General features: G+C 41.5%; 1 protein-coding gene across 1 annotated transcript; it reads left to right on the top strand.

Moving 5' to 3' along the window:
• Nucleotides 1-3,112: 3,112 nt before the first annotated feature.
• LOC308241094 (guanylate-binding protein 1-like) lies at nucleotides 3,113-12,299 on the top strand (the record flags this gene model as incomplete). Its single annotated transcript, XM_080654648.1, has 10 exons — nucleotides 3,113-3,302; nucleotides 5,398-5,525; nucleotides 6,431-6,540; nucleotides 6,789-6,985; nucleotides 7,566-7,808; nucleotides 8,884-9,164; nucleotides 9,969-10,181; nucleotides 10,585-10,687; nucleotides 10,924-11,117; nucleotides 12,183-12,299. 10 exons carry the CDS (start codon nucleotides 3,113-3,115, stop codon nucleotides 12,297-12,299), a joined length of 1,776 nt encoding a protein of 591 aa, XP_080510774.1.
• Between the last annotated feature and the right edge of the window lie 2,638 nt (nucleotides 12,300-14,937).

Genomic DNA, 14,937 nt, shown 5'->3' with positions numbered 1-14,937 from the left:
AAGGAAAAACCTGAAACTCAGAGTGAAAGATGAAGATTCACAAAAACACCAGACATTTTAGTCATACAGACAGATGAGCTTTGTTTAAAGTAGATTACTTCATTTAAAAGTAACTCAAGTTCTGGTTGCCATATGTGAGGAAGGATGGGGGCTGGGTGAAAATGGGGAAAGAATTAAGAATACAAATTGGCAGTTACAGAACAGTCACAGGGATGGAAAGTAAAGCCTAGAGAATATAGTCAATAATCTATAATAAAAGGGTAATATGCTAATTAGACCAGACATCATTCTGGACATCCTTCCTGATGAATCTGGGGCTGGAGGGAAGCCAGCCCAGGTTCTGAGTGCCTACGAGCAGCCCAAGGGAAGCCAGCTCAGGTCCCAGGTGCCTACATGCAGCTGGAGGAGGAAGGCCGGTGCCAGGAGCCGGGGGAAGGAAGGCCTACTCTTGCACAAATGTTTGTGCATCAGGCCTCTCGTCTATATAATAAAAGCCTAAGCGACCATTACAGCTGATAGACCAGAACAACTGGTCGCTATGATGCACAATGACCACCAGGGGGCAGATGCTCAATGCAGAAGCTGATCCCTGGTGGACAGTGTGCTCCCACAGGGGGAAGGCCGCTCAGGCAAAAGCTGGGCTCACGGCTGGCGAGTGCAGCGGCAGTGGCAGGAGCCTCTCCTGCTTCTGCGGCAGTGCTCAGGAGCAGCAAGCCGAGTGGTAAGAAGCAGGGGCGAGCAGGAGGGTGTAAGAAGCAAGGGGTCCCATACTGCGAGAAGATGCAGGCTGGGCTGAGGGACCCCGCCTAAATGCACGAATCTTGTGCACCAGGCATCTAGTGTATATAGATATAGATATAGATATAGATATAGATATAGATATAGATATAGATATAGATATAGATATAGATATAGATATAGATAAAAGCCTAAGCGGCTGAATGAATGGTCGACTTGTCACTATGATGCACACTGACCACCAGGGGACAGAGGCTCAAAGCAAGAGCTGCACCCTGGTGGTCAGTGTGCTCCCACAGCTAACCTCTCACAACTGGCCAACCTCCTGTGGCCCCTCCCCAAGGCTGGCCAACCTGCCATGGCCCCACTCCCCCGACTGGCCAGCCCCAATCGGCCCCAATTGCAACTGGGCAAGATACCCCATTTGGCCCCAATTGCCAGCCAGACCAAGGGAACCCCTGCCTCATGCACTAATTCATGCACCTGGCCTCTAGTATTGTAATAATCATGTATGCTGACATGTACGTACTAGACCCATAGAAGGGATCCTTTTAAGGTATACAAATGTCTAACCACTATGTAGTACACTGAAACTCATATAACATTGATTGTCAACTGTAATTGGAAAATAACAATTTTTTAAATAAAAAATAGCCCCAGTCCACTAGATCCAATTTCTTAGGGCCAACTTCTTTCTTACCACTTACAAGTAGAATTTGGCCCCAATACTTTACTAAAAAGTTTTCTTTTTAAAGAACTTGCATTGCTAAAGCCAACATTTTGTATACATGACCTCTCTGTGCTCTCAAGCAGGTTTGTTTTTGCTTTCTGGAAACTGCCTCTGAATTCCTTGGCTTGGCAAGAACTTTACTCATCACCTACTTGTCTGACAACCCTCTCTCTCTCTCTCCTTTCAGCTCTTTCTCTCCCTCTCTTTCCCCAGGTTTCTCCCCTCCTGTCTTCTTCCTACTTCTCCTTCTCATCTACCAAATGGAAAAACAGAACAAAACAGAAAACCTACAAGTGTATGACTGGAAATATATTTTCATCAAAAAACTTAGGCTCTCCTGATCTGCCTCCTGACCTTTTAATCCATATTTCATAGTTTTTTGTTCCCTTACACCAAACACATGTACAGACAAACAAGGTTTTGGGCAATATTCAGTATTTGCAGTTGTGCACTCTTACCACCTTTTAGTTGGAGGCTAGTTTTTTATGAAGCTAATGAAGTTGAAGTATATAGCCCTTTACTTGCACAAGCCCATATCAAGGCTTTGGGCAGGTCCCTAGTCATGTTTTTCATACAGTCATACATTTTTATAAAATTAGAAAATGAAAGTTATATTGGTTCTACTTCCAGAATAGCAGTGTAAACAGCTCTGTGAACCCTCACTTCTGCAAAATAAAGACAACTAGTAGAAAACACACACATTTCAAACCTGTGAAAAATGCCCTGTTTTTGCACAGTAGTTATAGTGTCAACCCTTGGATTGAAGGGTGGATTAAATGGCTGCAGTGGGGACATGTGCAGGAGGCAACCAATCCAAGTGTCTGTTTCACATTGATGTTCCCCTCTCTCTCTCTCTCGCCACTCCCTTCTACTCTCCCTAAAATTCAATGGGAAAATATCCTCCCATGAGGATTAACAAAAAAAAAATCTATGAAAATTGTCCAAAGAGCATACATCAAATGATGAAACATTTATTCCCAACAGTCTTTATTTATAGTAGAATTAATAAACAAATAAATATTAAATTTCTTACATATGGCCAGGATGTAAACTATTCTCTAAACTCTATTCTATTTTATATTTCATGTCTAGCAAATAAAAATTTTTATATACTTTTATTGATTTTAGAGAGAAAAAAGGACATGGAGAGATGGAAACATCAATAATGAGAGTGAAACATTGATTGGCTGCCTCTTATGCATCTCCTACTGGGGATCAAGCCTGCAACTTGGGCATGTAACCTGACCAGGAATTGAGCCCTGACCTCCTGGTTCACGGGACCATGCTCAACCACTGAACCACACCAGCCAGGCTCTAGTCTAAAAATTTTAATGAGAATCTAAAAAGAAAGTTTTCTATGGTAAATTAAAGATTTTGTCCATTAAATTGGTTAAATGTTTATGTCCTTCTCATACCAATGTTTTTTTAATGAACTACTTTAATTGCACTTCTGTAACATTCTAAAACAATACAGATCTTCCCCTCATCCATCTCACTGTTGACACAGAACTTTTGGCGACATTGAAGAATTTTATGACCCTACCTTCTGGATCAAAATAACCTGGTGAAAGTTCTTGGTCTACTTAGAATGGAAGTTCTAATCCATCCCATCTCTTTGCTTGCAGATAAGGTGACATCCTGGACATGGCCTCAGACATCCAGATGCCAGGCCCGGTGTGCCTCATTGAGAACACTAACACGCAACTAGTGGTTAACCCAGAAGCTTTGAAGATCCTGTCTGCCATTACACAACCTGTTGTGGTGGTGGCCATTGTGGGTCTCTACCGCACAGGCAAATCCTACCTGATGAACAAGCTGGCTGGGCAGAAACAAGGTGAGGGGCACCAACTAAGCTCTGCCAGATCCCTTCTCTCCACCCACACTCCCAGCTTTGAGTATGGTGTTACAGGAAGAGCAAGGTAGAGATGGGGAGGAATATTGAAAGCTAACTTGTAATCTACCATTATGGTCTTATCTTACAGTAGTCTGAAAGAGTCAACTCTCTGTCTCTTCCCACTTCCCTTAATTTCCATTTTAAAAGCATAATTAGTATTCTTTTCCTATAATTCTGTTTAATTTTTTTAAAGAATCACCATATCATTTCCCACAGTAACTCTACCATTTTACATCTCTCCCAGAAATGCACAGAATTCTAATTTCTCCCTATCCTTGCCAATACCTGTTATTTGGCTGTATGTGTGGTGTTTTTCTTGGTTTTTTTTGTTTGTTTGTTTTTATTGACTTCAGACAGGGAGAGCGAGAGAGATAGAAACATTAAAAATGAGAGAGAAACATGCAAATTGACCGTCCCTCCACTATGCCCACAACCCAATAAGGAGCAAGTATGCAAATTAACCCATCAAAGATGGCAGCGGCCATGGACCTGGAGTGAGCAGGAGGCTTGGGTTGCCCCTGGTGATGAAGGAAGCCAAGCTTCCAGCCCACCCTGGCCTCTGCTCAAGGAGTGGCTGGGTGCCTGTTTCACCAAGGGGCTTGGCCATCCTGAAAACAGCCCTCAGCCCCTAAGCCAGGCTGGCCACACCCCCATGGGGTGAGGGGCCCTGCTGGGGGGCTTGACCAGCCTGCACACAGCCATCAGCCCCTCACCCAGGCTGGCCAGGCACCCCAGTGGGGACCCCCACCCTGAAGGGCATGTGGCCAGCTGGAAAACAGCCCTCAGCCCCTCACCAGGCTGGCCATGCCCCCCCCAGCAAGGACCCTCACCCCATAGGGACATGGCCAGCCTGCAAACCACCACAGGCCCCTTGCCCGGGCTGCCCCATGCCCCAAGGGAACCCCCACCCTGATCTGGGAAAACCTTCAGGGAAAACCAGCCGTCCCCTACCCGTGCAACAGGCCTCTATCTATACTAATAATTGGGTAATATGCTAATTAAACTGGGAGACCTTCCAGACCTTCTGGATGTTTTTCTGGACAAAGCCATGGCAGCGGGGCCAAGGTAGAGGCAGTTAGAGGCCAAGAGGGGAGGGCAGTTGTGGGTGATCAGGCCAGGATGGGACAGCATTTGTGGGTGATCAGCCTGGTGGGGGGCCATTGGGGATAATCAGGCCAGTGTGGGGGGCAGTTGGAGGTGAGCAGACCAGCAGGGGGGCCAGTTGGGGGTGAGCAGGTCATCAGTGGGGGCAGTTGGGGGTCAGCAGGCAGGCAGGAGGGGCAGTTGGGGGTCAGCAGGCTGGTGGAAGGGGGCATTTGGGAGCGAGCAGGCCAGCAGGCAGAGTGGTTAGAAGCAATCAGGCAGGCAGGCAGGTGAGCGGTTAGGATCCAGCAGTCCCAGATTGCGACAGGGATGTCTGACTGCCAATTTAGGCCCAATCCCTGTAAACTGGCAGTAGGACACCCTTCAAGGAGTCCCAGATTGGAGAGGGTACAGGCCAGGCTGAGGGACACCCACCCCTCCACCCCCCCCAGCACGAATTTCGTACACCAGGCCTCTAGTTTTCATATATGGCTTTTATTATGTTGAGTTAGTTTTCTTCTAGGCCTAATTGGTTAACGTTTTTATAATAAAGAGGTGTTGAATGTTTTTATTCATTGGATATTTGAATTTCCCTGTATCTCTGTAAAATCAATACTGATTGTAGTGTTTTTTAAAAAATGTATTTTTGTTGATTTCAGAGAGGAAGGGAGAGAAATAAAGAGTTAGAAACATCAGTGAAGAGAGAAAATCATTAATCATCTGCCTCCTGCACACCCCACACTAGGGATGGAGCCCATAACCAGGGCATGTACCCTGCCCCATAATTGAACCATGACCTCCTGGTTCTTATGTCAATGCTCAACCTCTGAGCCATGTCAGCCAGGCTACTGGTTGTAGTCTCTCCTTACCTTGATTATGTTCATGTTTATCTCCATTTTGAGACATGTCTGCTATGAAAACTCCACTCTCTCCCTTCCCTCTCCCCCTGAAGGCTTCTCTCTGGGCTCCACGGTTCAGTCTCACACCAAAGGCATCTGGATGTGGTGTGTGCCTCACCCTAAGGAACCAAACTGCACCCTAGTTCTGCTCGACACTGAGGGGCTGGGAGATATAGAGAAGGTAAGCATTGAAGATGCAATTTGGAGACAATCCCCTCATTTCTGGGTATTGTATACACTATTTAATTTTTTTAATTTATTATTATTATATTAATTTTTATTCAAATAGGAGCTGGCACTAAACCATATGAGTTTTTCTCATTTCTGTTTACATACTAAGAGACCAAGTTTTGCAATCAGGGATCATGAAAATATAAGGCAGAATCCCAGAAGAGCATAGTGGTTATTAGATAGTTTTCTAATTATTACCAAGAGGCTATAATCTAAGCCAGTTAACACCAATGCATAAAGGTATTACAATCAAAATCAGCCATGAATCTTATTTGCAGAGAACTTTAGTTAAGGATTAATGTTCAGAAGTCCTAAACTGTTGTTTAAATTTAAACTCTGTCATTAACACATTGGCCTTAGCAAATTATTTCACTTCTTTTACCCTCAGCTTTCTGATCTGTAAAATCAATGCAAATGGTCTATATTTGCCTCATAGTATTGTTTTGACTATATAATAAGAATAGAAAGTATTAGGTGAATAATAATGACTAGATAAAATAGCTATAAGTATCATTACTCTTACATAAGAAAATTTTGCTGCAAAAACATAGAGAAAATTAAATTACATTTAAGGATTTAGAATGCCCACCAATCTGGACTATTTGTTTTGCAATTACCTGCCAATGGTCATAAGAGGACCTAGTGAGAATACGTGTCACCAAAAATACTAATCAGAAGACTTTTCAAAGTCCAAGTCCTACTAACAACCATTTTCATTTGGATTTGTTTTCCTCTTATAAGTCATTAATCTAAAAAAAGCTACTTGACTAAATGAGCATCTGTTTACTACTGATGATCTGGAAAGTGCCATGAGAATAAAGCATAATCCTGGCCCAAATGTGTTCTGATTTCCAGGGTGACAACCAAAATGACTCCTGGATCTTTGCCCTGGCAATACTGCTGAGCAGCACCTTGGTGTACAATAGCATGGGGACCATAAACCAGCAGGCCATGGACCAACTGCAGTATCCTTTTTGTGGTCCAGAATAGCATCAAAATCAGAGGGGAGGCCTGTACTTAAAAACCAGCTCCCTGAATGTGAATCTTGGCAAATCAAGCACAAAAAGAGAAAGTATAAAAAATAATTCAAGGGCAGGAAGAATTAACACTTGTGTTAGAAACAAAGCCAAAACAAAGGTTTGGAATATGTGGGACTAATGTGGAATGAGGGGCGCTGTTCCTTTAGACCATTTTTCCTTAGTTTGCTACTCAGCTATGTGACAGAGCTGACAGATAAAATAAGGGCAAAATCTTCACCTGATGCAAATGAGGTTGAGGACTCAGCTGACTTTGTGAGCTTCTTTCCAGATTTTGTGTGGACGCTGAGGGATTTTTCCCTAGAATTGGAAGTAGATGGGCAACCCATCTCAGCAGATGAGTACCTGCAGAATTCACTCAAACTCAAGCAAGGTAACGGGGACTGAGAACTGATTATTGGGAACCACAGCCATTAGAACCATCATCTTTTATGTTTCTATTTAGTGTTTTACATGTATAGTTTTCTACTTCTTCTCAGCTGCCTAGTTCTAAGAATTAATACTTGTATATCTAAGTTCATGGATTTGATTTTGAATTATTTTCTCCCCTGTTCTAAGAACAAGTTTCATTTTCTTTCATCTTTCCCTGTCCTGTGATCAGATTGATTTTTATCTCTCTGCTTAGGGCTTGTGATGCTGTAGTTAGCAAAAATATATGGAGTAGAATGGGCATTTATTTAAAAAAAAAATAGATTAAATCATGACAATGCACTAGGGCAGGGTTGGCAAACTAAGCCCACAGGCAAATGATGGTCAATGCAGCCTGCCAGCTATAGTACAAATAGGTTTTACTGGATAAATACTATGTAGATGGTCCATGGCTGCTTTCATGCTATATAGCAGAATTGAATACAAGGAAAAGAAACCACCTGACCTGTTTTATGATTTGGACATTTACAGAAAAAGTTTCCAAGGCCCTATATTAAACAAAGCCCGTTTTTATCTTTCTCCAGGTACCAGTGCTAAAGATAAAAATTATAACTTGCCCCGACTTTGTATCCGAAAATTCTTCCCAAAGAAGAAATGCTTTATCTTTGATCGACCCACTCATAGGAAGAAGCTAGGCCAACTTGAGACAATGCATGATGATGAGCTGGACCCCGAATTCGTGCAACAAGCTGCTGACTTCTGTTCCTACATCTTTACCAAATCCAAAGTCAAAACTCTTTCAGGAGGGATCCAGGTCAATGGAGCCCGTAAGTCCTATCCCCAGTCATTACTCTCACTGTTAAGACTAAAGGAATGTGGAAGAGCATGCACCTAGTTTCAGCTTTGAAAAATGCAAATCTACTACTATTACTGTGGCACATTCTAGATGACACAACATTTCTAATAGATTTTATTAGTCAGATTTCGTGGGTGAAAAAAGATAGAAAAGGACAAATAAAAAACTCTATTGCTTAAAATTGCCCTAATAAGCTAAACCAGTACTATCCCACATAATAGCTACTAGACAAGTGTAGTAGCTACATTTATCTAAAATTAAATGTAGACTAATTAGAATTAAAGAAAATTAATAATCCTGATTACATGGCTAGGGGCTGCAATATTGGGCAGGGCATATAGAACAGGAACATCACCACAGAAAGTTCCCTTGGACAGTGTTCAGCCAGAATAAATAAAATGAAGGACTCCTTTTCAAATTTATTATAAGTTTTTTAAACCTCACCAAAGGATGTTTTTCCATGAATTTGAGAGAAAGAAAAAAACATCGATGTGAGAGAGAAACATTAATCAGTTGCCTCCCGCATGCGACTCAAATGGGGATTGAACCTACAACCTAGGTGTGTGCCCTGACCAGGAATCAAACCCACAACTTTTTGGTGCCTGGGACGATGCTCCAACCAACTGAGCCACCTGGCCAGGGTACAGGACTTCTTTTTCATTGTTTCACAAATATTGATTTTATAAATGCTTACCATGGACCAGAACTGATGATAGAGACATAAATAAGAGGTACGTTTCCTGTCCTAATGGTGCTTAGGGGTAAAGCACATGCACTCAATAAACACAGGTCTATGGTGCCTAGAACAGAGGTTCTCACCCTTTGATATGTATCCATATCATCCAAGATCTCCCCAGAGGAGGATTTAATTCAGTTGATCTGGAGGAGGGGCTGAGGGTCTGCATTTCTTGCAAACTTCTAGGTGATGCTGAGGACATAGATGCTGTGAGCCAAATGAGTGTTGAGAGATATAACCAGATTTTTAGAGGATGGACTGTTTCCTCACCCCACCTATAACAAATGTTATCTTTTGGTCTCTATTGTAGGGCTGGAGAGTCTGGTGCTGACCTATGTCAATGCCATCAGCAGTGGGGACCTGCCCTGCATGGAGAACGCAGTCCTGGCCTTGGCCCAGATAGAGAACTCGGCTGCAGTGCAAAAGGCCATTGCCCACTATGACCAGCAGATGGGTGAGAAGGTTGAACTGCCCACAGAAACCCTCCAAGAGCTCCTGGACCTGCACATGGCCAGTGAGAAAGAGGCCATTGAAGTCTTCATGAAGAATTCCTTCAAGGATGTAGACCATTTATTTCAAAGGGAATTAGCGGTAATTTTTTTTCTTATGTGTATATGGATTAGGGTCTCAGAAAGCAAAGTACTACTAGAAAATAAAATGGGTATTTATCAGGAGAGAAGGAATTCTCACTAGACTTCGAAATGACAAAAACCACTATTTGTTATTATTATAGTAAGAACCAATTTTATTTTCATTGACTTAAAAGTTTGAACATTTCTTTCCTTTCATGCATAAACTAATACTCTTTCTCATAATTTAGATAAATGCATGCAGGTAATCATCAGAGCTTTGCATCAAGTTACATGCTTGCTGTTATCAGACGACTTAATATTATAGCCAAAAGCAAAGAAAAATGTAGTCTTAGTTATCTTGAGCAGGCTTACATTGAGTCACCTTTCTTCCATATGCAATCACTGGTCCAATTTGAAAAGCAGAAGTTTCTTTCTAAAGGTGTATTTGTAGGACTAGAGAACCTAGTCCTGACCTATGTCAATGCCATCAGCAGTGGGGACCTGCCCTGCATGGAGAACACAGTCCTGGCCTCGGCCCAGATACAGAACTCAGCTGCAGTTCAAAAGGCCGTGGCCCACTATGACCGGCAGCTGGGTAGCATAAATGCTAACATAAAGCTAGCAATCTCTGCCATGAACTTCACCTCCAAGGACAAAGGGACTTCAATAGAAAGATAGGATCAGGAGGAAGGATGTGGTCCTGCTGAGGTGCCTGTAAGTTGTACAGGGGTCACAGACTGGTTTTTGAGAAGCCTTTACAAAATCCTGAGGTCAAGCTAGCATTTTCTCTGTACTCTTTCTACTTCCTATTTTCACATTAAAGGCCCAGCTAGAAAAAAGGCGAGATGACTTTTGTAAAGAGAATATGAAAGCATCATCAGATCGCTGCTCAGCTTTACTTAAGGATATCTTCCATTCCATGGAAGAAGATATAAAGCAGGGGGTCTATTCGAAACCAGGAGGATATCATCTCTTAATGCAGACTATGCAAGAGCTGAAGAAAAAGTATCTTCAGGAACCCAGGAAGGGAATACAGGTAACCAGCATTTATCTGTCTCTCCTTGGCTCCCCTCAACCCCACACTTCCCTTCCTCCCAGTCTCCCACCACCTCCTTTCCTGGGATCTGCTCTCTCTATGATGGCTTCATTCCTCACCCCATATGGGACCACAGCACCAACAGCTCCAAAAGTAGAGCCCTCACTCAGAGAACAGAGACTCTCAATCTATATTTATATCAATCTCTTACAAAGGATTCTGCTTCATTGGGTGCCAGGCCTGGCCAACCTGGAGCATGTGCCCACACTGTGACAGGGGCACCTTGACCAGCACAAGGACCAGAGCCAAGAGAAGTGATTCCTACAGGAAAAGATGGTGGGCAAATAGGAATAAGCGCTTCCAGTGATTTCCTTTCACTAATGCCAGTTTCTCTGGATCCTAGAGTGAAGAAGTCCTTCAGACATACCTGAGGTCCAAGGAGTCTGTGACTGATGCAATTTTACAAACAGACCAGTCTCTCTCAGAAAAGGAAAAGGAGATCGAAGGTGAGGAGCAAGTCAGGAGACTAGATAGCCTCAACAGCTTTTAAAAGTTTAAATAATTTGGCTTGGACAACCTGGGGTCCTTAAAGGAGAGCCAGATGAGCAAAGATGCCTACTACTAGCCAAAGTGAGTCTCAGTGGGGCAAATGCAGTCAGCATCAACAGTGACATGTGAGTTCATAAAGAAAAAGCGAGGTGGTCACCCACATGAATTTGTCTTCTTCCTTTCCTCCTGGCAGTGCAACGTGTGAAAGCTGAATCTGCAGAGGCTGCAGCAAAAATGCTGGAGGAAATGCAAAAGAAGAATCAGCAGATGATGGAGGAGAAAGAAAGGAGTTATCAGGAACATGTGAAACAATTAACTGAGAAGATGGAGCAGGAGAGGGCCCAATTAATGGCAGAGCAAGAGAAGGCTCTGGCTCTTAAACTTAAGGTATTTAATGGCATCACCTTGATATTTCTATTTTTCTGTTTTCTGTTTTCTGTTCGTTTGGCCATTAGAACACGAAACCCGGAAAGACCTTGCTTGCCCACTTATACCTTTCAATCCCTGTCTGTCTGCCTGACTTTGAGCCTGCCTATGTCGGGTTATTTAAAAAATAAATTACTTTCCTTTATCTCACATCCAGTCCTTCACCAGAACATTCTTCAATCAATGGTAGCTATTATCTTCCAGGCACTGTAAATATGTCTTATCTGTATCTCTTGCTTAATATTATATGGAGCAAGAATTGCTGTGCACCTATACCTTAGGAGAAGAAACAGAGGTTCAGAAAAGATGAGCTTTTATAGGTTCACTCAGATCAGTAAGATATCTGAACCACCTTCAAACTTAGAGGAATCTACAATCACTGTTTTTCTATCACAGCTGGTATGACTTCGGTTCTAAGAGAACCTTTATGAGCAGAAAGACTCCTTGCCTCTCACACCTGTGTCTGCCACTCCTGCCTGTTTGCTATGCCCTACTCCTAGTTTGTGTAGTGAGTTTTCTGCAGAAATCCAGTGTGGACAGTTAGGGGCCTTGATGTCCTTACTTATATCCTGCTACTCTTGCCACCAAGCTGTGCAGGCTTAAATCAAATTCCCTGATCTAAGATTCAGACACTTCCTTTGATTTTGAGAATTTTTATTTCTGTCATGTGTATGTATATAAAAGTCTGAGTGTGTGTGTGTGTGTGTGTGTGTTTGTGTAAAAGAGTCTATAAATTTTGAAAAGAAACATATGATTAAGATTGCCCACATATGTTGTATAGAATTAATGGGACTTATAATTTAATTTTATCACTATATTAGAAGGTATAAGCCAAAATCTCTCTTAGCTAAAGGAAGCTCAAGAAAAGCAATCATGCAGCTAGGATGTCCAAGAGAAAGTATAATGAATATTAAATGGTAGAGAAAATTTCAAGAAGAAATTAAATACTAAGAATGTGGAAACTAGCTAGAAGTTGAGGTTTGCTTACTACTGTACTTTATTTACTCTTTATTTGTCACTTTTTAGGAACAGGCCATGTTACTAAAGGAAGGATTCCAAAATGAGAGCAAGCAACTTCAGAGAGAAATAGAGAATCTCAAGAAAAGCATGACAAGAAATTCTGGCGGTTGTATCTTAATCTAAAGACCGAAGGGAAAGAGCTTCCCTGGTCACTCTACCCAAGGCATACATACCTCAAGCAGTTTTAGAATCTGGAAAAATGTCACAACTTGGGAAAACATGACCTTCTTTAAGCTGATAAAAGAAATCTACAAAAAATACCTTCACTTAACATACCTAATGGTAAAAAATGGAATGCTTTGCCCCTAACACAGGAATAAAGCAAGGATAGGCAGTCCCTCCACTTCTGTTAAACTGTATAATGAAAGGCTTCCTACAAAATGGCAAAAGAAGAAAGAAAGAAAGAAAGAAAGAAAGAAAGAAAGAAAGAAAGAAAGAAAGAAAGAAGGGAGGGAGGGAGGGAGGAAGGAAAGAAGAAAGAAAGAAAGAAAGAAAGAAAGAAAGAAAGAAAGAAAGAAAGAGAGAGAGAGAGAGAGAGAGAGAGAGAGAGAGAGAGAGAGAGAGAAAGAAAGAAAGAAAGAAAGAAAGAAAGAAAGAAAGAAAGAAAGAAAGAAAGGAAAGAAAGAAAGAAAGAAAGAAAGAAAGAAAGAAAGAAAGAAAGAAAGAAAGAAAAAGAAGGAAAGAAAGGGAGAGAGAAAGAGAGGGGAGAGGGGAGGGAGGGAGGGAGGAAGGAGAAAGGAAGGAAGGAAAGAAAGAAAGAAAGAAAGAAAGAAAGAAAGAAAGAAAGAAAGAAGGAAGGAAGGAAGGAAGGAAGGAAGGAAGGAAGGAAGGAACTGCCTTTATTATCACACACTATTATTATCCACATAGAAAAATCCCAGGGAATCTGCAATAAAAGAAAAAACAGCAACAACAAAAACTCTTGGGAAAATTATGTGAGTTTAAAAAGGTTGTAAGATTCAAGGTCAATACACAAAAATCTACTTTCAACTGTATTTTTATATAAAAGCAATGGACTATTGGAAACCAAAAATTTAAAAACAATACCACTTACAATAGCTGTTTTTTAAAAATGGAATACTTAAGTAGAAATATAACTAAGCACGAACATGATCTTCTATGCTGAAAAACATTCTAAGAACAAGAGATTATGGGATCGATCATGATGTATGAATTTCCTTACATTCCAACTCCCTTGTTTTTATGATGTTCCTTTTACTCATTGTAGAGAAGAATGTTCAAGACCCTTATTTTTAGAGTTATCCTTGACAAAAGCATGTGCCTAGTATTTGTTAAGTTTTGCTGAGCACTAAAAATATGTCAATTGTGGGGGGCTGGGGAGGTATGGAGAGGGTCAATGGGGAATAAAGAGGGAAAGCTGTAATACTTTCAACAATAAAGATATATATATATATATATATATATATATATATATATATATATATCTCCATTGTGTGTTGGGCTTTTATCAAAACAGAAAGAGGAAAAAATATGACTCAGAACTCAGTGCCACATAATATGCCTACTACACACACACACACACACACACACGCACACACACACACACACACACACACACACACAAGCACATCCTACCCTTCCCACTCACTGTGAGTTCTTTGACAGACAGGATTTCATAGAACACAGACAGGAAAACTTACTCAGGGTTTTTCCCCCAAAACAGAGTCCCTAGGGAGTTAGATGAGGCTTCATGAAAACCTGCCATTGCTTAGGCTACAGGGATCATTCATTCAAAAAACATTGGTTGAGTATCTATCACATATTCTGCCAAGGAATGGGAATATAGTTGTAGTCCCTCTCTTAAGGAGCTCATAGTCTAGTGGTGAAGACAGAGATTAAATAATACAGAAAACTAAATACCCAAGAAATTGAGGGGAGAGGATTTCTGATTTAGGAAGGAGTTGGTCTAATCCCTCTACCTCAAGATATCTCAGATGGCTCCTTAGTATGTCTTAACCATATTTCCCTTATCAGTCAATTAGTGGAAAAAAGAAATCCCATTTGGGAGGGAGAGACAGAAAGAGAGACAGCACCTATCACCTGGCCCCAAAAAACCTTTTTAATTAACAGTGTGTCATGCTCACAGTGTCTCTCATGGAGTTATTGGTAAAGAAATGAAGAAATGAAGAAAGCAATGGGTTCCATCTAGTGGCCAGTATTATTATTACTCTTCACAGTACTTTATCACTACCTTTTATCACCAGAGTTTGCCCATCTTCATTGTTTTTCTCTCCCAATAGAATACAAGTGGGCAGGAACATTACCTATTTTATATATCATGGACTCGGCCATCCAGAAGGGCTCCTGACATGTAGTAAACCATACAATAAAATTTTTTAAACACACGAGTGAGCAACTTAATGGTTTATCATCCCAGCAAGATTGCTGATGCTTCTCCCTAAAAAATTAACATTTGATTGTTTAATATCATATTGAATATTACAGGAATTTGATAGTTATCAAATTCTTGTACTATTTAGAGTACAGTCTTCTCCCTCACCCTCTCTGTCTCCATAAAGGATTTCTTCATTATTCCTTCTTCATAGACCTAGAATACCTAGTGTTGATTTACTTTCCTGCCATTGCTCTGGGGATCTAGCTGACAGAAAGCAGGTAGTGCTGACCAGCAGCAGTGCCAGGAGCACATTGCACCCTAGGACAATTTGAAGGAGCAAAGGGCAGTCCTCATTGAAACCCTCCAGGAGCTGAGAGCCTGCATAAAGCCTGTAAGAGAGAGGCC

This window comes from Plecotus auritus, assembly GCF_963455305.1.
Source record: "Plecotus auritus genome assembly, chromosome: 2".
In the NCBI taxonomy this organism is placed as follows: Eukaryota; Metazoa; Chordata; class Mammalia; order Chiroptera; family Vespertilionidae; genus Plecotus; species Plecotus auritus.
The sequence above is the reverse complement of the archived record's forward strand: the minus strand, read 5'-3'. Positions and strand labels throughout refer to the sequence as shown.